The following is a 25,869-nucleotide window of genomic DNA, read 5'->3' as shown; positions in this document are numbered from 1 at the left end:
TTATGACCTAATATATTTATATACTAAGGCAAAACTTAGGTGAGTGCTTTTTTTCAGCTGTTTTTTAAGTGTGTGCAGTGCTTTTCAAGTATGTTGTGCTTGCCTTAATATTAACTTCATATTTTTATCTGTTGCCAGGATTTGCCACTGGAACATTTTTCTCCAAAATGAATTACCCTGTGAAAAATTGCTTCCTGTATATTTCTTCAAAGAAATGTTTAAATAGATGTGAATAATTTAGTTATATTCCACACAAGAGCAGAGATTTGGTTTTAACAATGATAGGAGCATCTTCTTTTTTTTTTTTTAAACAACTAGTATCCACATTTAAACTTGTGTTATTTCTTGGCTTCACTCACTTTTTCTTTGCTATGCCCACTGTAGATGTGTGCCTATATATGCACAGAGAGAAATTATTCCCTAAAACATCTGAAACATTTGCTATATTCAGGATGTATTTGCTTGTATAACAAAACAGGACTTGTATCAAATGCATTTCTATTCAGAAGGTGCTTTAAAGAATTCAGAGGGTATGGGTTGCCTGGACATGGTTGTCAACATGTAGACTGCAGAGCTTATGGCTAGCAGCTGGTTGTGCTAAATCTGTAAACAATGCAAAACAAAAGCAACAGTGCTAACAGAGCTAACAGCTCTGAGGTTGGGTGCTATGCTGTGGGGACGATGCCATCCTGATAACATTGATAACCGCCATATGGGCACAGTGCAAAGTGGCAGTGATGAGCACGCAAATGGGGGTACGCACATGCACTAACATGCATGCTTGGCTGGACTGATTACTCCAACAAATCAAGGAGAAGCTCTTATTACAAACCAAAGATGGAACAGGGCTTCATTCCCTGCTCAGGACACCTTTACATAGCTAATAGCGGTTTAATGCTATATAAATGCTCTGAATTTCACACGCAGAATCTTTCAACATTTTACTTTTTCAGTGTACATTTATTTTTAACATTTACATACAATAGCTTTCCAAAATAAATGACTACAAGAAATTAAATTTTAAAAAAATACCGTTAATGCTCTATTACTTATTGCTAAAGTGGTGTATTTTATGAAATTGACCTTAAAATATGTAGATTCTGTAGCAGCTGTTTGTCACTGTGCTGCTCAAGGTCCAGCTACTTTAAACTTTTCAAATAAAATCATCAGTCATGACTTTGCATGTGAATAATGTGGAACACGTACAGAACCAGTCAAGAAGACGACCCCTCAGATGTGAAAGACTGACAAATTATAATCTCTGTGGATCTCAGGAAATAGGTCAATAATAGGTCCGGGATGCTTGTGTCAACATCACAAATGGTGCTTTTCCACTACATGTTACCGGCTCTACTCTACTCTACTTTTTTTAAGCTTTCCATTAGGAAAAAGTACCAGGTACCTGGTACCTGGTCTTTTTTAGTACCTCATAGTACTGGCTACTATGTGGTACTTACCAAAGGCAAGTAGTGTAAAGAGTAAAGCCGGTACCATGTAGTGGAAAAGCGCCTAAATTGAATAGTCTTTGGTGGTTCATTGTATGGGGATTTTAGCATGACATGAATTTCTAGTGGGAGGAATTCAGTAGCACTTTGACATACATGTTTACCCAAATCTATTCCTATGATCCTGTATATCTGTTTTTTTTTGACATCTGGTGACAGGCATGTAATGTCAATACAGACAGCCCAAATAAAAGAACATTTATGCTTAAGTAAATGAGTTTAAGTGTAAAATAACAGAAAAATGTCCATGCAGAATGTGTGTCTTTTCCAAGCTTAAGCCAGAGGGTCATATTTTAATAGTCATTGCTGACCTTTGGACCTTTAAAGGGAAACACCACCTAAATTAAGAACTCCAATATGTTTTTTCTATGCCCTAGGGAGGTTCAATTAATATTTGTGCACATGATAGACTCTCATAGCCAGAAACCAGAAGCCAGAAGTAAAGGCCAAAACACAGTGATGCAGAACGGCATGGGTCAAAACAGCCATCTCCCACTATTTTCTATGAACAACCCAACACCAACAAAACAGCCTCACTGAAAAGAAAAAAAAAATCCTCGATTGCTCCCCCTCTGATAGAACTACTTTTTCTCTGCTCCTGTGGCAGCTTGACTCCTCTCCCCACCATGAATGCATATGGAGAACTCTTACCTCTGGATGTTGCTTTATCTAGTTATTTAGGTTGAGAAATATTCCAAGCTATATGACCCACTATCCTTTCACCACAAAGAAAGTTATAACCTGCAAGCCACAGCTTGGAGATTGCCAGTTGAAGTGGAAAATCCTGTTTATATGTGGGTGGCCACACATGAGTTTAAGATAATTCAGGGGTAGGAAAAGTAAAGGTCTTTTAAATAAAAGTAGTGCAACATTTCCCAATAGTGGTAGTTGCCAGTGTTTTTCAGCTCAATACCCCTTTCCCACCAAAATTAATGCGTGTGTGCATGTTTTTTAAACATAGGTAAACCTGCTAAATATAGGTGATAGTCTGCATTTCCGCTGCCAGTGAGCACACCGGTGCAGCAGAAATCCGTTTGTTGGCTTTTGTTACTTACTCAGTGTCTCTTTTAAACTCAGTGTAGACTAACTTGGAATAGTGTTTGAGTGCAGCTTGGGAAGGATAGCAGAGGATAGTTACTGAAGGTGTGTCATTTTATCTTGCTGGTTAAGGATCTGAAATTACTGCATTCACCAGGGTGTTGTATTCCCATTAATGTCACTCGGAGCTGGAGGTGATAAAAACTTGTGACTACTGTGGAGTCATTTGACCTCGGTGTGAATACCGATCGTATGCATTGTTATTGCATTAAAAAGCCACATGTAAGCGGGTAGTACTGTTTTTTGTGCTGTGGGAATGAGGCTTAAGTCACAAACTTGTGATATCACCAAGTATAAAGTCTAGAGCTTTCAGTGTAATTTAGAACTTTTTTCCTAATTCATTCTTTATGGAGCAGCTCTAGATTTTACTTGATGGCATCGTAAATTTGAATGTTGGCGCACAAGTTGTTCTTACTGTATGGTTTGTTCTTACTGTATGGCGCTGCTACACCCCAATTTCTCAGTTTTGAGATCATTAAAGTATATCTATCTATCTATCTATCTATCTATCTATCTATCTATCTATCTATCTATCTATCTAAGTTGTGGATTTGGGAGACTTGTCCAAGTTTACTTATATTTATGGACTGTCTTGGACCATGCAAATAACATGTGGGATTTATGAAAGCTGGTGTAGTTCTCTTTAATGTTTTATTTTCCTGCTTTTGGAGACCATACAAGACATGTTTGTGCTTACTTACTTTGGGGGGGGTTGGGGGGGGCTCTGACCGAAAGTCTTAATTTCCTTCCAGATTTGGCAAATATGAATGATCCTCCACAAATTGATGGAAACAATGAAATTGATTTAACATTTGTTCTGTGGATTGTGTACTTTAAAGGTAAACATGAGGAAATCTCACTGTTTGAAAATAAACCCTTGTTTCCATAGTTATTGTGAGGCAGTCAAAGTGGTGATAGCGTTCAGTAAATAGTGGCGTTCTTCTATCATGTCTATATCTTCATCTAAATTGACTGCCAGCCCTTAATTTTTTTAATATTGGCATGATTGTAAAGCAACTCTGTGATAAGTTTCCAGATATTTTGATAGGTGAATGTGATTCTCACCTTGCCACAACCTGTTCCGTGTAATTTTTTTTCTCTTCAGCTTCATGCTATTTGTCTGATTAACCTCCTGTTTGATTCACCTGCCTCCTCCTTTCACAAGCTCCTTAAGCTTTCTTTTCTGTTACTCTATTTGCTGATAGTGAGTTTCCTTCCATTTACAGCCTCATTCCCTCAAAATCCCCTCACACCTTCATTTTCCATGCATTCAGCACCACACACAGTATGCACACATTAGTTGTGGATGGGACGTGTTAATCTGTGAGCCTGAAATTCCTTGTTTTGCTCTATTTACTGTGAATACTGTGTTTGTGACTGAGGTTAGTAAGCACTGCTGAGTGTGTGAAGCTCCCTGGTTGATGTGCTTTTGTGGACTATGTGCGATAGCTTGTGCCTGCAGAATAATGGACCAGGCGCTGGTGCTTTTTAAACTGAACACAGCACATCTGTAAGTTTACTTTAACTTCAGGGCATGTTGAATTTTAACTATTCTATTACCCTTAGGGTCAATTTGACCCCATTCAGTGTTTAACATCTTTAAACAAGTGCTTGACGTGAGTTTATGCCTCTTCACTGATGATAGCTGTGGCCAGAGGCATTATGTTTTTGGGTTGTCCGGCCATCCATCCCTACATTCTCATGTCTTGATAATTTAAGAACACTTTGAGGGAATTTCTTCAAATTTGGTGCAAACTTTCACTTGGACTCAATGATGAGCTGATAAGATTTTTTTGGTTAAAGGTCAAGGTCAATTCATTTTTGAGTGAATGTTGGTGCCAAATTTAAAAAAAAAAAAAATCCCTCAAGGTGTCCGAGATACAGGATTCACAAGAATGAGAGAGGTTCAAGGTCACATTGACCTTGACTTTCGACCACCAAAATCTTATCAGTTCATTCTTGAGTTCAAGTAAACATTTGTGCCAAATTTGAAAAAAATCCCTCAAGGTGTTCTAGAGATATCATATTCACGAGAAGGTTGGTATGACCTTGCATCAAAAGTCAAGGTCAGTGTACCCTTGCCTCTGTGTTATTCTAGTGAATGCAGTATCTCAAGAACACATTGTATAAACATATTCAATGGGGACCACTGGTTCAAAATGTCAACATGATGATGTGGTTAAATGTCCTGTACACATCAGTTTTCTTGAGGCTCAATTTCAGTTAAACATATAGAAATATGCATTTCAAACACATTTGATTTGGCTCTTTTGGTTGATACAGAGCTCCATGCATTTTTTTTTTTACATTCCAAGTGCCATTACCCGCTATGACCATGCTTGCAGTAGTGCTAGAACTCCTTATATGTCTTACACTGTGGGGGAGGGGAAATGCGGTTCCTGCAAGGACATAGATAGTTTAAACAACACAGGGGAGGAACATACATATAATGCTCACACAGCAGCTCTGTAAACCTTTCTCTTGGTGCTCTGTGTGCTCTCTCTTTTACTAAATTGGAATTTACCTGGAAGCAAGTGTCTTTTGGGGTTTTGTCACAGCTCTTTGACAGTGAACGTTAAATAAAGGAGAATGTGTGTGAGGCAGGGGATAATGTTGTGGAGGACCCTGATTATGTGGCATGCTCATCTGATGAGAAGGACACTCTTGGGGTATCACCCTCCTGTTGTCTCTCAGTCACAGCTGGAAAGACTTTACTAAATCGGGTTGCTCAGTGTTCAAGTCAAAATGCAAAGCTAAAGCAAGCCTTTAGAATGCTAATACTTAAATTGCAAAGTATCCACCATGTTTCTGAACCGATTCCTCGTATTCTCTCATATCATACGCCTTTTGACAAACTGACAGCCAGACTAAATGTAAAGTACAAGTAGGTTTAGAGGTTTAATTTCATCGGTGCTGGCCCTTTTGACAATACATACAAAACAAACCTGAAAAATGCAGTATCAAAACATGGGCAGTGATGCAGAGTCCAGCTATGTGTGGAATAAGTGGGTGCACACTGGGAAACCCTATGGGGTAAGGAAAGATCCTGGAGAGAATCAGGGCATGAGGGTGCTACCTGACCGAAGGACTGAGTGATTATTAAATTGCATGTCATCCTTTTTTCACATTGTGTGCTCTGGGGTGAGGAGCTGCTGAAAAGGAAGCTTACAATGTTGAGGACACTGAGGAAAAAAAAGCCAAAATTTCTGTATGAAGCCACGAAAACTGATTACAGCTTGTGCAAGCGCATGAAAAGTTCATAACAGCCATGCATTAAAAAAAAAAAGGATGTTTGTTTTTTTACCTTCACTTTTGAGGCCCATGAATGTCTGAATATAGTGTAATAGGGCTGCACCTAATTATTTTTTTATGGATAATTCTATTGATTTTTTTTTTTTGATTAATCGATAGACCTATCGTTGTTGTTGTATTTTTTTTTAAATTGATCTTACTATTATATTTTTATTACTTGATTAACATAACAAAGAATTTACAGAAAATAACATTTTAAAACTTGTCTTTACAGTATACACTGCAGGGCATGCCACCCCCCCCCAAAAAAAATAGCCCAGTCTTAACTGGTAATCAGTCTGATATAAAGTCTCTCCAAAATAAATGCAAGATAATGAAACAATATAAATTTAAGTCACTTTTAGGAGGAGTAACAAAACAAAACATCTTACAGTAAAATTAGTGTAATTTGAATAACACTCTAACTTTTCTCTAACAGAAATAACTGGTACATTATTTCTGCATCAAAATACTCCAGCCTTAACTGGGCCTTAGGCCCGTTTCACACAGCGTGTGTCATGAGAGTGTGAGCAGTGCCGAGTGTGTTGTTTTTTATTTTGGCGCCCATGCTATCAAATGAGAGTGTGCACACTGCCCACCTGAGCAGCGCTTGTCAGGCGCCTCAGCTGCATGTCAGCTGCGTGTCAGCTGCAGCACATCTAGAGAAATGGTGGCTTGCTGTTTTTTTATGTTTGACGCATGCATTTATCAGCAGGAATAGACAGTGAATATGGTGTTTTGATGATTTTATTGACTCTAAATGTATTTTTACTGCAGTTTAAAAGTCTCTCTCTGTCACAGAGATGAGGAAATACAAAGACGGCTGTTTTACTCCAACTTCCCCGGTTCCCTTTCAAAACAAAAGCCCTCGGACAGCGTCTCTGTGGACAGAATACCATCAGTTGCTGATACAATGCATTACATTTTGAAACATTTACAGGACATTGTTGGCTGTGCAGGAACTTGTATAACTTCATAAATGAGTGGAAATTGTGCTTATAAATGTGGAAATATAGTACTAATATCTGCAGGCCGTGACGCAGCAGCGACGTTACAACAACGCTGTATGTGTGAACTCACTCATGACGCACACTGCCCTACGGTGTAGCCTGAGGTCCTCCTGTGGGTCCTTTTTTAGAGATTCCAAGAGGCAACCAGGCCTTTGCTGTCAGGGGCTGTCCCTCTGGAATGATTTACCATAGAAGGTCAGACATGTCATTGTCCTTTTTTCAATATTAAAAAAAAACTAAACGCACGCTGATATCTTATTTTTGGATTCTGCACATAAAGGTTTAGTACAATGTGTAATAACAAAACTAATTTTAAAAAATATATGTAATAATAATATAACAAACTATTTTTGATATATTATTGTTATTATTATTATTATTATTATTATTGTTATTATTTATTATTAGTTTTTATTTATTTATTTATTTATTTATTTATTTATTTTTAAGCATCTCTGTCGTTCATGCAGGAAACTGAAGCCATATGCCCAATTTTGGACCCAGTTTGAGGGTTCTGCATTGTGCTACCTGTTTTGATTTAGCATGCTACTAATCTAATCCAGGGAGCATTTTAAGAGTATAGATTATGATAATGTTGCTCCATAACTGCTAGATATGTAAATGGGAAACTCTGAAGTGGCCAAAAATTCTATTAATAGTAATTAATGCTACAGTAATAATAATAACAATAACAATAACAATAACAATAATAATAATAATAATAATAATAATGATGATGATGATGATGATGATGATGATAATAATGATGATAATAATAATAATAATAATAATAATAATAATAATAATAATAATAATAATAATAATAACAATAATAATAATAATAATAATAATAATTCATATTATTTATAGAACACTTTTCCAGGTACTCAGACACTACAAAAGTAAAGAAAAAGACCCTAAAATAGAATACACTAAAATACAGAATAAAATACAGACAGCATATGACAAAGGTCATATGACATTACTGACACATTAAAAGCAGTTTTGAACAGGTGGGCTTTTGATAAGCATTATGGAAGTTGGTTAATTAAAATTTAGTGACTTATAGAGAAGGGGTGGGATTAAGTAAATTTGCACTTGCTGTCACTCTTTTTTGAATATGTAAACCAAGTCAACATTTTTGTCCATGTGCTTGTTTGTATAAACATTACTCTATTTTCTTTTTTACGTGTTCAAAATAAATCAAATGAAATGGAAACAAATTGACCCTTAGGTCAGTGAAGTCATAAATGTGTTTTGGGAGGGGGCTGCTATGGAGAGGGCTCTGTGGCCCCAGGTTTGGTACTGAGTGAGGTGAAGACCAGGAGTCAGCGGAGGTTCTGGAGGACAGGGCTGATGTGATGGTGGGAGTGAGTGAGCAGATGGGCAGCAGAGTTGTGGATGTGCTGGAGTTTATTGAGGACTTTGGATGAATGCTGTTGCAGTGGTCAATTCTGGAGGTGATGAAGGCATGAATTAGGGTTGTGGCTGCAGAAAAGAGATAGTGATGGGCGGAGACAAGCTATATTTTTAAGGTGGAAGAAGGCAGCTCTGGTGATGTGATTGACATGTTCAAGTAGAGGTTGCTGTCGAGGATGACACCAAGGTTGCAGAAGTGTTGGGACAAGTACAGAGTGAAGGTATACATGGTTAGGCAAAAGTTGTCATTGAAGTGAAGTTCACATTTTTGAAATGTGCCTTTGGCTTTGACCATCTTAGAATCTTTACTTCTATCATACTCAAGTTGGAGTTGTTTAATTATGTTTTAATTAATAATACAAACACATTATCAGTTTCAATATTTACCAATGCTAGCTAACTCTAAGTAACTCAAATCTGCATACTGTATTAACACAGACAGTCTTTTTTCTTTAATTTATAAACCATATTTGGTCTGATCCTTTCAATCGTATTGGCTGCTGCACAAGCAATAGAGTGCCCCAGGGATGAGGTTTTTCTGTAGGCTGACCACAAAGTCAGCTTCGCCCTGGTTCACTTGTCAAAAAGCCTGTGGGATTTTTCCATTGGATTTTGGATCATTGTAGAAAATGGAAGTGTAATACTTACATGTTTTGTTCAGGAAGATATTCTTCACAATAAACACCACTTTCAGGACTTTTTAAGTCTAAATTAAGACCCACAAGTAAAAAAGGTAATGTTAGGTTAGAAACTAACTACACTAAGGTCACATCACCAACACAAGATGGCTGTAAAGCTGTGTTTGGCGTGGCTTGATATGATGACGTTCTGCATTCTCATTTAGCTACTTCTTAACAACTGCCTTTTTTAAGACACGTAAGAGCTTCAGATGTTAACAGCGGGGTATTTACTGACATATTTTTTGTTGTAGAACAAAATGTGAAAGTCTCTTCAGCTTGTGTTAACTGCAGACCTTATTTCAGGCTTCTAAATAAAAACCTATTCGAAAAACCATTGACTTTCAGACGAGGGAACTGTAGGTGCTAAAATGCTAACTCATGACTTGGGCACCCTTAAGAAGCAACTATTTTCATTTTAGTTTGCAATGTTTTTATGATCAGAAAATAGATCTGTGAGGCTTATCCAAGGCACTCTCTCTCTCTCTCTCTCTCACACACACACACACACACACACACACACACATAGATATATTAAAAAAGTATATAAATGTATTTAGGAAAACATGAAAATCTATAGCTTTTCAAAGAAAAAAAATCTAATCGACATAATTTGATGAAATAAGCCCACAATTAGCTGTTTGGTTAACTGATTTTAACCCATTATTATAAACTGTGAAAGTAACAACCTGATAATTTCAGTTGACCTGACTTTATACTGACAAGTGTATCTAATTAGAGTGAGTTAATGATGTAACGTTTATTGATAGTTTTTTTAGCAGTTTTTCCTGCCATTCCACATGAAGGATACACGTTAACAAAACTGTCTCACTTTGTAGGAAACCACATACATATTTCCATATTTCACGTGTACTCTGTTAACATATACTTTTTATCAAAGTCCCACTACCGCAATCAGTGTTGTACCTTCTAGAGTGTGCTTTTACCTCTTACAAAACCTCATCAAAAATAGCTGAATGTCAAAATATCACATTTTAAAAAGTACTTTGAGAGGTGTTTCTGTTGCCAAATATTATGCTGAAAGCCTAAATCTCTGATGTGTTTTCTGTCTTTCTTCCTAACAGATGCAATGTGGACAGCAAAGTTTCGCGAGTGGCGTGGCTCAATCGCACCACCATTCTCTTCGCAGGAAGTGAGAAGTGGTCTCTGGACCCTCGCGTCATCCTGATGGAAAACACTGCAGTCACAGAGTACAGCATCAAGATCCAAAACGTGGACGTCCACGACGAAGGGCCCTACGTCTGCTCCATCCTCACAAACAAGAAACCAAAATCCACAAGAGTGCATCTCATCGTCCAAGGTAAGATGCTGTTTCCTCACGAGCCTGAAAGTGACTGTGTTCAACAAATCACAGAAGGTGTCAAACAATGATCAGTGCCTGAGTGCCTGAGCAGTGTTGTGCGGGGTTGTTTTGCAGTCGTTTTTACACATGGACTTATGTAAACTCAAGTTCCTGTCTGTATTTGACTGAGTCTTCGGTCAAATCAAAAAAGAAATCTTACCTCCTCTGTTTTAGGATGGTGTGATTAGATGGAATTCAGTGAGCTTTGGACCCGGTGATGAAACCGGGATTCAATCTCGATTTAATTTCAGATTGGTGATAGATATTGATTTAGGGAACAGTGCATTGAAAAATGTCCTGGCTTGGTTTCATTGCAAAGTCCCACTAAATCACCTGTCAGCATTCAGACTTTTGTTTTCTTTTCCTTGTGAAATCAATTTCCTTCACGGTGAGTTTTCGCAGACAATTAGCACCACTGCCCTGAGTCTGCTTCTGAGGTTTAGATCATCTGGCTGCACTAAACTGACACATAATTAAAAGAAGTAGATGAAGAAGTTGTATCAGATGCCTCATGGAATATCACAAAGAGAATACAGTACATCAAGGAAAGGCTTTCTTTGAGGATACATTTGGTTTTTCTTTTGACATTGCAACTCGCGCTTGTGAAAAATAATTGACGTGATCTTCCCAAAAACTGGTTCAACTTGATGATATTCGCTTTCATGCAATCATAATTAACGTTGGGTATTTTTCACACTGTATAATTCATGATGATATCTCATTAACTCTTAATTGATGCCAAGAAGCGTCAGGCCATGGTTTTAATCAAACAATAGACAAGCATATTTTCGCACAGACAAGGAGACATGTCTCCCAATTATACTTTCCCATGGATTTCTATCTGTCCTTTTCCCTGACCTTGAATTACCCAACCATCTGGATGCTGCGAGCTCACACTCGAAACTAAAAGCAGCCACGAGATCCACAGAATGAGTGAAGCTGGGCTTTGATACGCCAACAAAACAATAATGGTGGTGCTCTGTTGTTTTACCAAAGGAGGGCTGCACCTGCTCCAACAATCAGTGAGTGTGTGAGAGCAACTCTGTCTGTCATTGGCACGAGGTAGCAAACCGCAAGCCACAGCTCGCCATGTGAGAGGGATGCAACTTTCAAGATAGTTACTGTACGTAACCCATTATTGGTTGTGTTAACGATCAATAGTTGATTAATCATTAGAAAAGTAGACAGAACAAAGTGAATGTTCTTTTCTTAATAACGTTTTTAGCCTGCTGTGGCCCGTAATTGCTGCAAAATTAAAGTTAATTAGTTAATATAGAGGCAGCCAAGCATTCCCTTAAAACTGTGGTGCTCCATCTTCCTTTTATCAATATTCAACAAATGACAGACAAGTTCAAAATGTTAAATGGCTGTAACAAGTAGACATAGAAAAGGTTACACCCATCTCTTCACAATAGACCTCATTCTTACTGGTTTTATTTTGGATAATTGTCATAAGTTGGCTACATGATTGTGGTGTATTTAGCACCGATTACTCACTCTTTCTAGTCTGATCTGGTGACCACATGTTCCGGAGGTGCACAAACATTGTCACAGCCGGTGACTTTAACAGTCAAGGGAACCTTTCTACATTTCACTTCCAGCAGTAAACTGTATCTTCACCCAAAAAATGGAGAATGTTTGTGTTGTTTGCTGTCAGCTTTCAGACCTGTAGTTTATTTTTCATCTGTGGAGGTCAGAACTAGAGGAGCTCTTTGTTTTGTTAGTAAGGCCCTGAAAATTATAATACCGTTTAGCCCATCTTTGCTCTGTCAGTTATTACATTTAATTAAAAACATTATTTAGATAGACAAACAAATAATCAGTTAATCATTATCTGTGTTTTTGTAATATATATATATTTGCAAATTTTTGATTATATTGTAAGAAAAGCTGAAAGGAAATGATAAAGGTGGATTTTACTTCCTCAACTGCAAAAAAAAGTTCTTATGTGCCCTTGAGGTGGTTTTTGCTGAATTTTGTTAAAAAAGAGTTTGTGTGCAAAATGGGATATGGAAACGCCATTGCCAGATAAGTTCTGATGTAGTGAATGATGTAGTGATTTCAGTCACAAGTGATCAACATATTCTCATAGAACCGGCTGTGTATAATTAGAAATATAAGGAAAACGCATGCAAATTGGCGCCCCACAAATGATGTTACGTCTTTAACCCCTTGAAACCGGAGCAAATTGGCTTAATGTCTACCATAGGAAGAAAACATTAAAGAAATGACCCAAAAATTTACAAGAAATTAGAAAAAAGTACAAAAGAACTATCTGGGTAAATTAAAACGTGAGAAAGAAGGGAAAAAAACATGAAAAAATATACTGAAAAAAAATGAGGAACAATTACAATTTAAAGCCTTTAGTATATAGGCTAAATGGCTAAAAAAGCCAATATGTTTTGGCCACACCCGTTTTTTTTTAGGGCTTTAAAAACATAACATAAAAAAACAAAGACTGACAGAGGTTTAAACTTGTTGGATTTAAAAAAAAAAAAACATGTATAATTCCTTCTCCTTTTTCACGATTTTCCACATTTATTTGGATTTTCCTCCTGTTTATCTTGTTGGTTCCCGTTGTCTGTGAACACCCGACAAGTTTTTGACCTGTGTTTGATCATAGCCTACAGAGCAACCAGTCATCTTTCTTCTTCAAAACCTTTATACTTTGACACTGTTTATTGGTAGATTACACCATACGCAAAGAATGGTTTATTAGCTCCAAATCAGTTTATGGTAATGAGGCTCATTCAAATTTCTTCTCTTTTTTTTTTTTTTTTTTTGACATTACTGAAGTTTACTTAAAATTTACTTGAAAATTGAGTGGAAACAAGGCTATTGACATCCCTAATTCTGTAGACACGGCACTTATGGTAGGTTGAATCAGAAAGCATCAACATATCATAGATTTTGTCCAATATAAATAGCATTTATATTGATTTGTGCTGTAAAAATAAAAATTGGACCAGGACAGACTGGATCTTTGTCAAGTTATATTTTAGGGAAAGACAGCTGTAGAATCTATCTCAGCTCTCTTATGATTAAATCTCTTTCAGATGGGGTTTGAGATTGAGCGTCCTCGGGCAGAAAAACATTGATGCTTCATTTGAAGAGATATAAGAGGGATTTTTTTTTTTTTTACAATGCATGAGGAGACATTGTCACAGATCTCCCCATACATTCTTGTTAAACTTGTTTTTCTGACGTTGCATGGTGGAGAAGGGAGGATGGGTGAAGTCGGAGAGGACTAGTATAATAGTTCTTTCATACTGCCTTTAGTGCTGTTTTTCTGTATGGCTTCTGCATATGAGTGTAATGCATAATGTCAGTTGCCATGGCAGTGGTGAAAGAGACTTTGATATATGTATGTAGGCAGTTGTGTTGTTTTTATGGATAGAGGAACAGACGTGGCCCAGTATTTCTCCCATGCTGGCACTGGTTTTAGGCCGTGCAGTGTTGTAATGCTGCTTTGGCCTGATTACACACATGCCAGTACCCAACATGAACACAGTGTTAAAATGCAATTGCTGCCACTTGTTAAACTTTGTTTCATTTTTTTGAAGATGGAGAACATTTTACAGGGAGGGGTGCAGATTTCTGTCACATCCTGGAGTCACAAATGAATGCATACAGTACATACTGCCACCCTTATGGCAAAGACAGAGCAGGAGGTCCATGGGGGATGTTAGTGGTGCCTTTATTCCCCACAGGCACTCTCCTCTCTAGCACCTCAGAAATGGAGATTGGTGTTGAACCTGTACACAGAGAAGGACTCTGTAGGCTAACATCAATCAGCCCAGTGACCTTGTCAGCCGATACCCTGAGGAATATAGGGCATCTGCTTCCATGGTGACTGCACACAGGGAGTGGACTGACTGCAGTTAAGCCACACTACAAGAAAGAATAATACCTTGGAGTGTTTTGTAATGCATAGCGTATGTATTCCAAGGACTAGACATAGCCAAGAAGCTGCCAAGGACTCTGAAACAGCGTCAAGTGGTAGTTACACTGTGATCCCAACTTTAAGGACTTCACTTTTGTTTCTTTAATGAGAGAAGAGCCTTGCTGTTTCCCCTCTTATCGACTAACCCTGAAACACCACTGCAGTTTAAGTTTGGATACTTAGAAATAATGTCAAAAGAGGTAGTCCTGCCTTGGTCTATTCAGGTATTGGCTGTGGTGTAATGTAGCAAAATGATAATAATAATAATAATAACCAGAGGACAAATAATGCAGATGTAAGACATAAAAAGGTTAAACACAAAGAAATAGATCTAGAAGAAGAACAGAAGCAATAAAAGCAATAAAACAACAAATAAAATAAATAAAACATAAAGGAAAAATGAGATTGGTGTATCCTTTATGGTATCAGCTCTACCTCCATCAATAGACCAATCTTCTCTCCACCCATAAATCCATCCTCCACGCTTTTGGGGACAGAGTCTTCTCCAGGGCTGCTGCCAGGCTTCAGAACTCCCTTCCCCAACAGATCTGTCATTCCGAGTCCCTCTATGTCTTCCAGTCCCGCCTCAAAAACCTCAAAACCTCTTCTCCTCTGCCTATTCCTAATTTCATCCCCATTCAGGTTAGCTGTTCAGCTAATCTGTGTGATCCTGATAATTTCAAACCCTGGAAACAGAGCTTTTAGGCTTCATGCACCGCTGAGCAACTTTCAGGGCCCTACCTCTTGTGAAATATCCAGGTCTCTTAATACATCCATGCGAGACGAGCTGCTCTGTATGACTCTTGTAGATGCCTCTAAATCCTACACACTTGAACTTTTATTAAAAATAATTTTAAGTTATGTCATTTTTTATGCTGCGGTTAAAGAGCATGGGACAAGGAAAGCAGAGTTTACATGGAATGCATACATATAATCTGCATTCCAAAGAGATAACAGCGCTCTTCTGGACCCACAGTCCACTCTGAAGCCTCCTCCTCCGACATCACCATCATGCCTAGCATGCAATTCCTGGCATTGATTTAATACATTGATGATATACAGTCATAAAGTTTTCATGAAGGTTAAAATATGAGGATGTTAGTTTGTGTGTTAGTTAATGTGTTAGTTTGAGGTGACTTTTCTCGGAATGTCATGTGCAGCAAATAGGTTTTCATGGTCATGGAACATTTTGAGCAAAAATTGATTGCACTACTCAGCAAATCTATTATCGGACCAGCTGTATTATATATGGCCTCCTTGATGACATCACATATTCAACAAGCCATTTCATTCTTAGTGTGTTATTGGAAAGTTTATTCCAAAACAGTGGAAAGAAGGCTCTGACTGATTGTTGAGCTGTGGAGTCAGAAGGAGCAATGCAGATTCTGGTCATGGAACAGTGGACTAGGGGCCTCATGTACAAAGGGTGCGTACACACAAAAACGTGGCGTACGTCCTTTTCCACGCTTTCCTTCAGATGTGAGAGTGAAATGACCGTGGAAATGTGCGGTGCTCCACGCCAACTACGTGGCTGGAGTACGCACGTTTCTACTTTTTTTTAAATTTGTTGGCGACACTTACAGGTGATGCTGGGAAACTGGGAAAAATAATGTCAAAACTACTCCTGAGTGATGTGCACATCAGAGACACACTGATGAACTTTTAACACGTCTTCCTGTTGGCAGTGAGATGAGTGGATATAAAAGAATGCTCAAAATGATGCAGAAAAGAATAACAATTACAAACAATGGCAGCTTTAGCTTTATTAGCAGATACTGCAAATGACACAGTGTGAAGAGATAGCATTTTTAGAGACCGAGAGGTTTTTATGGGCACACAATGACGACTGGCTCATCAGCTGCTTTAGGTTTCTGAGGGCAATCCTCTTGGAACTGTGCGCGGAGCTGCGGCCGGTCTTGGAGTGCGACACAGCGAGGAGCCATGCGCTGTCCATACTGGTGTTGACCACACTGGGCTTCCTAGCGACAGGGGCAGGGGCATCTTGAAAGGGGCATCTAGATCGGCCCTGGCCGACCGATCGAGACTGTGCCAGTCGACCCTGAGCCAGGCCATGCCAGCTGTGTAGGACGGAATTATCCGCATATCAGCCAGGTCTATCAAATTCCCATACAGTGCAGCTAACAAGGCCAGCATTAGCACATTTTGCAGCGAGAGACGGTTTTCCTAATGCAACCGGGGCTATCGACTGCACACACATTGCTTTAAAAGCACCATCACAGGGTGAATATATTTATGTTAACAGGAAGCATTTTCATTCGATCAATGTACAGACCATACCTGATGCACAAATGCCATTAACAAATATTGTGGCAAGGTGGCCTGAATCAAGGCACAGTTCATTCATTCTAGCGAGCACCATGGTTGGGAACAGGCTACAAGCTGGTACCGTGCACGATGCGTGGCTTCTTGGTGAATAAATAATTTATTTGTTTAATTGTCCTAATATTAATCCCCCTGACACGCATCGAGCATATTACTTGTCAGTGGTTCAAGTTAGTGACTTGCGATTTTTTGCTGGTTAAACTACAGATTACGAGCTTTCCAAGAAGCCTGTGTGTCTCTGTGTGTAAACTAATTGTGTCAAAAAACATGTGCGTAAAGTTTGAAGAGACTTGATCAGCCTCACCTTTTCCCCAGCGCACTGCTGCATTCATGTACAACAGTAGTGTGTAATCCTTTTAAGTGGTGTGTGAAATTAACAAATGGAAACTGTATATCAATTTTGCATATAAAATATACCTTGAGGAGCATCTCCAACTCACATTCTGAAAAATTTTTCTTCTTCCCAGTTTACTCATCGCTTATGTTTGTGTTATCTGACGGTGCAGAGAGGGGAATCCTACGTGCAGGGCCTATTTAAATTAATCTGCATATTTAAACGAAGGCGTGGAGAGTGAGGAGTCTGGTACTCCTAGACGTGTGCTCAATTCCACGTTGATTGGGATGTACAAAGGAAATGTGCTTGGATTCATGCGTGCGCACAGTTTAATACATCATTTTTAGTGTACAGTGTTTTCTGGATTTCTGTGTGTGCCATGTTTTAGTAGGGAATCCACGCAAGTCTGTACATGAGGCCCCAGATCTTTACCCTTGTAGAGCTGCTGGAGGGGTCATGGGAGTTTGCCCATCTAGTCTACATGTGTTTTGTGGACTTAGAGAGGGTTTACATCCACCTCCAATGGGATCCCTGTGGAGGCCACTGCGGTAACATGGGCTACCAGGCCACCATGGCCACGAGCCCTCCGGTCCCTGGATGACCAGAGTAAGAGTTGTGTCCGCATACTCGTCACATAGTCAGACAACTTTGTTGGTTGTTGGCTTCTTCCTGGGTTGTCTCGGGTCTCTGATTCTGTATGTGATATTCATGCTCTTTGCAGATGATGTGGTTGTGTTGGTTTCATCAGACTGTGACCTTGCACTGGGGCAGTTTAAGGGCAAGTGCAGTCTTGATGCAAGTTATTACCTCCAAGTCTGAGAACAAATTTCCCTGCCAGAATACTGAAGGTTGGCCATTTGGGTTGGGTTTATGGTTGTATTTCTTGGATATAGTAGGAATCTTTCCAGGGTCTGTGCTTGCTGAAATGACACTGGACTAGTGTGCATACCTTAATGGAAATTTCCGTGGATGGATGTTTGCTTCTGATTGGATGAGAGTATTTCCCATAGAGTCCAGTAGAGGGCACTGCCTGTGCTAAGAGAACTAGAGATTACAATATTGTAACCTTTGTCACCAGGACTCTTCAAAGAGCACAAAACTGAAATGTTAGTTTATAAAATCTGTTTATTTTCATTGTCCAGTGTATTCTCTGTTCCTTCTTATGAGGTTTGACTGCTGCTTTTTGAATTATATCATTTAGGGGTGGGCGATATGAGTATAAATTGCCACGTCATTTTTATAAGCCACTGGTGTTTAGTTTTTTCCCGTCTTTCCTAGGGCTCTCTGCCCCTCAGACACACACACGCACGCACACACACACACACACACACACACACACACACACACAAAGCAGAACTTTTGCAGAGCTCCAGACTGTGACTATTTAGTCACATTTTGTGACCATGGAGCACTAGTGCGATTTGCAAATACTATTAACATGTGAACTGGAGAGCTGTTAGTTTGTTTTTAGCTCACAGAGAATAAATTATCAAGTTTAACGACGCTGCGGTAACAGTCTAACTTAATGAGTGGTAGTGCCTGGACTGTGAGCAGAGCTCCAATCGTGACTATTTAGTCACATTTTGTGACCACGGAGCACCAGTGCGACTTGCAAATAACAGTAATATATAAACTGGAGAGCTGTTAGTTTGTTGCCTGCTCACAGTGAATGAATCCTCACGGTTAAAGGCACAGCGGTATCTGTCTTCTAATGCTGACATCCAACTGCTGACTGGAAGCTTTAAGTCCACAGCAAAAACATTGACACTTCCTGCATGAAACGATTTATTTAGTTAGTAACAAAACTTTTAAAATTTTATAAAAGTACTTCAACTTCCTTATCACCATAATTTATTTAATGTTAGTATAACAGTGGTGTATTCAGCTTTAACTGCATTGTAACTGTAGTTCATGCAGTAATTTTGTATTTTAGTAGTTGACATTAATTTAAAAGACATTTTAAAATACTGAGATATATATCATGTATTGCAATATAGCCTTAAAATATTGCAATATTATTTTAAAGCTATATTGCCAGGCCCTAATGTCATTTCTTCTGCAGTGGCACCTGACTGTGGAATAAAGTTGTACTTACTGGATTAGCTGTGCCTGCGTTGTAGCTGCAAGCATCAGAAATATGCATTGCTCTGTGATGATTATTATTTTTTCTCATTAACTTATTAGAAATTGGTCAGTTAGAAGTGTCACTCAGTCCGCATCCATACTGTGGTCCTCCATTTGGTAAAACCGGAACTAAACTGTAGAAAGTTAATATTTTATGGTTTCAGTCAGATTATTAACGTTATAGTGTTATATGTTCCTAGCTTTGACACTAGTACATGAATAAATCTTGTTATTTGATAATGAAATCCATTGATGTCAACAGCAACAGTCAGCATCGTTAACCATGAGACCAACTTATTTTGGTTGTAATTTTATTCCTGCCACCTGCCAGCTGGCCTGTAACCACTGAACTTGTCCCCTACCATCCCTGCATGCTGGTTCAAAGTCTCAGCACAGCAATAGCACATAGCGTTGCAGCATGCAGTCTGCTCTGTGTCTCTGTCTCATCCAGCAGGCTGTAATGCTTTTCATGATGAGTAAAAGAGTGGGCCACTAGAGGAGGACCCAGAATTTTGCCTTTAGTTGTAGAATAATCCCAACTGAAGGCAAAATACTGGGTCCTCCTCTAGTGGTTTGTCTGGATGAAACCATCTAATATTGTTTAAGACAGCTTTTTTTTTCTCCAGCAGGAAAGCTAGACCAGCTCAGTGCTTTGCAATCTTGCATCAGAGCACAAAAAAGCTGTTCCTGTGTCTGATCTCTCACAGTGTAGTCACATGCAGGTCAGTCCTGTGGAGATGTTTAGTTTCTCATTTAATTCCCCCTCGACTCAAAAATATGTTTTTCTTTCAGGTTTATGTCCCCTAAAATGTGTGACCTTGACTATACCGAACAGTGTCTGTGCAAAGTTTGGCACTAGAAAAGTGTTTTCACATCTCTCTGCTGAAGGGGCGATGTCTGTGCACTTCCCTGAAATGTGCAACTCAAACATACACCTGGCAGCTAGATAAGGAACATCACTAATCTGAAAGTCAGTTGTATAAAAAAACTGGATGTTGATCAGCACTGTGTGCGCACCGTGTGGATAGAGCAGGTGCACTTGAGACTTCTGTTGGCCAAGCTGGCTGCTACCTTGAATAGGGATAAAAAAATATTAACTTCTAGACTCTCTAGGCACATAACATGTTATTGGACTGATTGGATTAAATTCTTATTGTAAAATGAATCATGTTACAGAGGCTGTTACATGACTGATGTAATTTGAGTTTTAGCAATTTCGAAAAATTTGCTACAATGCACAGTGCACTTCTTTGGGCGCTGATATCAACGGTATGGATCTTTTTTTTTTAACACTGCGGTGATAAAGCAATGTTATACTGTGCTTTGGCTGTTGACTGAAATTTTGTTACCGCATACAAGCTGAAAAGAATCTGCACACCCGAATGTGTGACAGGTTTTTCTGCAGAGGGTGCATTTTATAAACAAAGTGATAAACTCCTGCACACTGTCCCGCTTACTGCTGACAGTAACAGACCTTCATCAGGAATGTCAGATATACCTGATGAAGGTCTGTTAGACCAAAGTGTTGTTTCATTCATTCATTAAAATATGTCATCAATAAGCAGGAAAGAGTGCGGGAGAAATAATCAGACTCACAAGAAAGAAATCCCCTAAGCAAGCGGTGGAAAAGTTTTGATTGTTCAGATGCCATTGAACGTATAGAAGAACGTTAATGATAACTACACAATGATTACTATGTTTATGTTTCATATCACACACCATATGTATTCCTGCAACTTTCACTAGCAAAAAAAAAGAAGAAAAAGAAAAGCGGTGATGAGACAGTAATGAGCTCCATCCTGTGGTAGGCATCACATGACTGTGTCACTGCAGTAATGCAGTTACCGTCACAGCCCTCTAATTGACGGGGGAACAGATTTCAACACATCATTGAAGAATCCTGAAACCTCCAGCACAGAGCAGACTTCTCAGTAACCGACAGAGAGCAGAGTTAGCATCAGCATAGTAAAGGTTTTGACAACAAACATAGATGAATATGTAGTTTTTGGATGTAAACTGGACCAGAAGCTTTCTTCTCAACACGTTCTCATCCCAAGGCTTAACATATCGCTTCTTTGTCAGTTGACTTCTGTGTCTACAAATATGCTCCAGGTATCCTTCTGCGTCCGTTGTTGACATTCTGAGATGCTGCTACCGATGGCAGGATGTCATCAAAAGCCCATGTTGGGATTAGGCTACAAAAACATGTCGGATATTCTTTAATTGGTTAGGTATTAGGTTTTCAATATAGGGATTTTGATATTCTTTTTTTTTTCAGCAGAGGACAACTGTCATTTCAGTGTTTTTTCCTTCGTGGCCCTTATATTATGTTGCTACCAGTTGCAGTTCAACCCACACTATCCAGTGGCGTATTTAGCAGATACAACAGGGTCTGTCAGATGGTGTTCTGAGCTGACGCTGCCCAGCGGTATATCATTCAGCAGTGAAAGTTGGTTTTTGGCATTTCAATCGTACACCAAAATCACTGCAAAAGTGGTGATTTTTGAGGACTTTGAAATGAGAAGGGGCTGTCTCTCCTCTGTGGCAGATCTTATTGTATCTTTCAAACCCACAAATGCTGTGTCAGCTACTGTCAAGCTAAAAATTTAGCCAACAACATAAACAAATTAAAGATGCTAACTGCACTTAACCATTCTGATACGTCTGCTAGTTGCCAATTTTGGTGCACAACAAACTCCTCATCCGAGTCTGGGTCTGACTGAGACTCAAACATGTATTGCTGGCTTCCTCTCACGCTGCCTTTAGCCATCTCGATGTGACTACTCACCAGTCAACCTAGTTTGCACAACTCTGGAGAAAGCGGAACGCAAAACCTAGCGGAGCAATGGTGGTTGTCGGGTCGAATGCCAGATCTAGAATTTCTCAATGAGGAATCAGCAGATTGCCTCTGGCTCTTTTTGGAGGTTTTTTTTTAATTTAATGTAGAAAAAACATGTTAAACATTGGTATTGGCATATTTTACTGTAAAATGTGTTACACAAAATTTATCCTATTTTTGTTGGAAATACAACCTGTAAAAACATATTTGATTAAATGATGAAATGACAAATTACCTGCAGATTTAGCTTTGCTTCATTTGTAGGTATCAGTTCAAAACAGTTTTGAGGCTGTATCAGAGATGGCTGGGCACTGTGGCTAGTCCTCCAGGCATGCATGTTTGAAAACGGCAAAGTCCCAATGTATTCAGCCCTGAGGCTGTGAGGATGCTGTGCCTTTAGCATGGCCCAACATTCAGGAGGTGCTTCTCCTGGGTTATTTGTGTAAACCCAGACAACTGCAGGCTGTATTATAGCAAATGCAATGATGACATACTCATACAAGCTGCTGTAGATAGGAAATGCATGCCTTCAGTAAGCTCCATAACATTTTTGACATTTCTGATGATAATGTACAGGAAAGAGTGCTTTAACCTAGGGCTGGGCGATATGGTCTAAAAATCAAATCTCCAGTTTTTTTTTCCTAAACTCCCAACACGATTTATGAATTTAAATTATTATTTTTTTTGTCTTAAAAACAAACTACAGATAACAAAAAATTACTTAAAACAAATTAACAATAGCAGGCTGAGAGGTGTAGAGGGCTTCAAGTTAGTATATCATATTGCACAGTTTTTGCAGCTAAAACAGTAGAGTAATCATACAATATAATTAAGTAATCATACAACCATTGTTCAACATTAGTTCCATGTCACCAAATAATGTCATTGGTTCCGTTGAAATGACTGGACTGTAGTGGAGTCAAACAACGTCCCCTCCAGCTCACTAGTGATGTTTTCACGTGTACAGTTGTGCTGCTGCCTTCAGTTGCAACATCTTTAAACAAACTTTGCAGCGGACTGTGGTTGGTTTGAGATCAGACACCACAAAACCAGCCCACTATGAACTACGGAAGCCCAAAGAGAGCAGTGGGGGTAGTTTAAGATAAAATCTAGACTTTCGTTGTAAAAATCTTCCTAAACCACAAATTCACATCAATTTATTGACTAGCCCTAGTTTAACACTCCATAGTCTTGCACCAGTTGAGCCTCAGTACTGTAAAACACCTGCCCCTTTTACTAGTCCAGCATGGCTGCATGTTTTGACAAATAAAGGCCTGTTTCAATTAGAGACTTGGTCTGGTTACCATGCAGTTCATTTTTATATAGGTTCTTTGGCTACCTACTGGAGCTAATACTGGTTATCTAATGTTTAAACTTAGATTTGTCGCTGTGGTCGCAAAATGTGACTAAATAGACAGGATGGGAAAGATGCAAACACACGCCTCACCTGCTCACACTACCACTTCGTAAGTTCACTGTGTGCTGGAAACAAACTTACAGCTCTCCAGTTCATATGAAATTAGTTAGTTAGGCAGAGAGCTGTAGAGGTGACTGAGAGAACTAAAACATCAGTGGCTTATTGACACAATCTGGCAATTTATACTTGATGTTCACGATGTAGTAATTTTATACATATCATGTGGAACAAGCTGCTGTATACTGAGTTTATCTGATATGTTGCCCAGCCCTAATTCTGATCAGTACTCTACTTCATCTAACATGGTTGCAAGTAGTGTAGTGTGCCTATAAAAACAGCAGGGGCGTTTGGAGGTGCTGGCTTTGTGGTTAAGAAAACGGAAGCTTCCACAGAAATTCATGCTCTTGAACTGTAACAAATACATTGAGTAGTCAGCAGTGACAAACAGCTATTCACTGAGCTCAGTGCATTGTCATGTTGCATTGAATTTGGTGTGTTTTGACACATGGGGAAAGTAAAGTCTGCTTTAAGTATTGAGTTGCTTTTAGAAGCTGGATCATCAACTCATTGGACACGTACGTGATTTGTTAAGCAAAGTTAACTAAGTTTAAGCATCAATTCACTCTGTCTTTTAGTCATCAAAGCTTCTGCCAGTGCACAGAAAATAAAACCTGCCATGTGAGATTTGGAAAAGTTAATGAGATTTGTTTTCAATAATGATGAAAAACAAATTAATTAGTCAGAATTACAAATGTACAATTGAATAATTCTTAGAGGGGATGATACTAAAGTTATGGATTTGCTAAATAAACATCCCTTCAATGCAATACCTTTATCTTTAGCACCATGGTCACACTAAATATAAAGGAACACCCCTTGCCTCCCACATGGCCTGCTGTGGGGAAACACTGTCACTGGTGCCAATCTTGATCTTGCTCCTTCAGTCAATATCAATCAGGGGAGACAGCTGAAATTAGTTCTTGAGCAATTGCTCCTGGACACAGATTGGGGTAGTACCTGGGTGTCGTTTGCAGCATGTGTTAACCTTAGACTGTTATTTGTTTAAAACAAAGGCAAGTTGGTGTTTGTAGCAACTGGTTTTGGGTGCTTCCAGTATGGATCACCATTCATGAATAGGTCAAATGTAATGTAAAGTATATCTTGCTGTTTTTGTTGTTGTTCTGAGGTATTAAGGACCAGAATTTAAAGTTTAATTCTTCAGGAAAACTGTCATAGGACCAATTCTTTAACCCTTTCAAACCTGAGCTTTTCCCTTAGCTTTTTATAAATAATTCTCTAGCTTGACTCATTTTCTCAAAGATTGGCAGGATCTGTTTTCAAAAGAAGTTGAACCAATTTGCTTAGGGTTCATAGGTTTAAATACTTGTGAAAAGTGTCTGAACCAGCACAAGAAAAGTGTTGTCAATCCAGGTTTCAAAAGAGTTAATTTAGCAGGCCGAGGCTTGGAAAGGGGCTAAGTAATTTGTCCATTTTAATCAGTTATTCTTCTTCACAATACACACGCTCAGTCGCAAATTGATTTTTTCAGGTCTGTTGTAGTGTTAGAATGACTTTTAATTGGATTGATCTAAAATATTGTTTTTATATTTTTATGTATATATTAAATAGCAATTTATACAGTTAGATGCATTTGAAAATAAACCCCAAATTGACAGCTAGGAATTGGATTTGCAGCATGCTCATAAAACCAGGCATTGGTTTTAACCACTGCGGCACAAATTTCCATATGAAATGCAAGCACTTCTTGCATGGTGCATATTGATTTATTAATTGCCTTCTTTTATTGAATTAAGTGTTAACTAATGCACACCTAGAAGACAACTGTGTTGGAAAATGAAATGTGTTTAATTCTGCTCTAGATGTCATTAAAATGCAAAGAAACCAAGAATACACCAATTGAAGAAATTAAGGAATTTTATTTTATTACAACTGTGTTATGCTATATTGTCCTTCAATATCATTATCAATACACCAGCCTGCATTTTTGATGAACTGGCAGGAGGATAGGTTGTAGTTTTTGACAAATACAAAAACACTTTTATCCGGCTAATGCTACATTAGAGTGGGTTATAAACATTTATATTTTGCTGATATATGCCAAATAGGAGGGGCTGAAGAAAAATGTTACCTATAGACCTTCATCAGTCATCAACGTTTTTTTTTTTTTTTCACGTGTGCACTTTCAATATGCAACATAAAGTCCCATATATACATAAAAAAGACAAACGAAAAAGAAAAAAACAAATCCCAAATCCGGATCACCATGAAGTCATTTGGTTACTAGATAAAGAAAGTTATCTTTGTGCACTAAAATATATTCATATTCAATGTTTAAAATATGGTCTCCTAGGGATAGAGATTGAAGAATCCATATTTAGACACTCAACACATTTCCTTGGGCCTTCCTCCCAATGCATGAATAAAAGATGTAATTTAAAGACTAAATTAACTAAAGAACATTTGTTTGACCAACAAATTGATTATG

The 25,869-nt window shown here is 38.6% G+C and overlaps 1 protein-coding gene across 3 annotated transcripts in view; it reads left to right on the top strand.

Annotated features, from left to right (window-relative positions):
- opcml (opioid binding protein/cell adhesion molecule-like) overlaps positions 1–25,869 on the top strand; it is a 453,699-nt gene that overhangs the window by 307,019 nt on the left and 120,811 nt on the right. For all 3 annotated transcript variants that reach the window (XM_088088419.1, XM_088088418.1, XM_088088420.1), the window contains one exon: positions 10,086–10,321. In XM_088088419.1, coding sequence (XP_087944545.1) covers positions 10,086–10,321 — 236 coding nt within the window. The remainder of the gene's footprint in view (positions 1–10,085; positions 10,322–25,869) is intronic.

Source organism: Plectropomus leopardus, chromosome 15 (genome assembly GCF_026936395.1).
Source record: "Plectropomus leopardus strain MGB_pleo_1.0 chromosome 15, ASM2693639v1, whole genome shotgun sequence".
Lineage (NCBI taxonomy): Eukaryota > Metazoa > Chordata > Actinopteri > Perciformes > Serranidae > Plectropomus > Plectropomus leopardus.
This window is presented reverse-complemented; position numbering and strand designations above follow the sequence as displayed.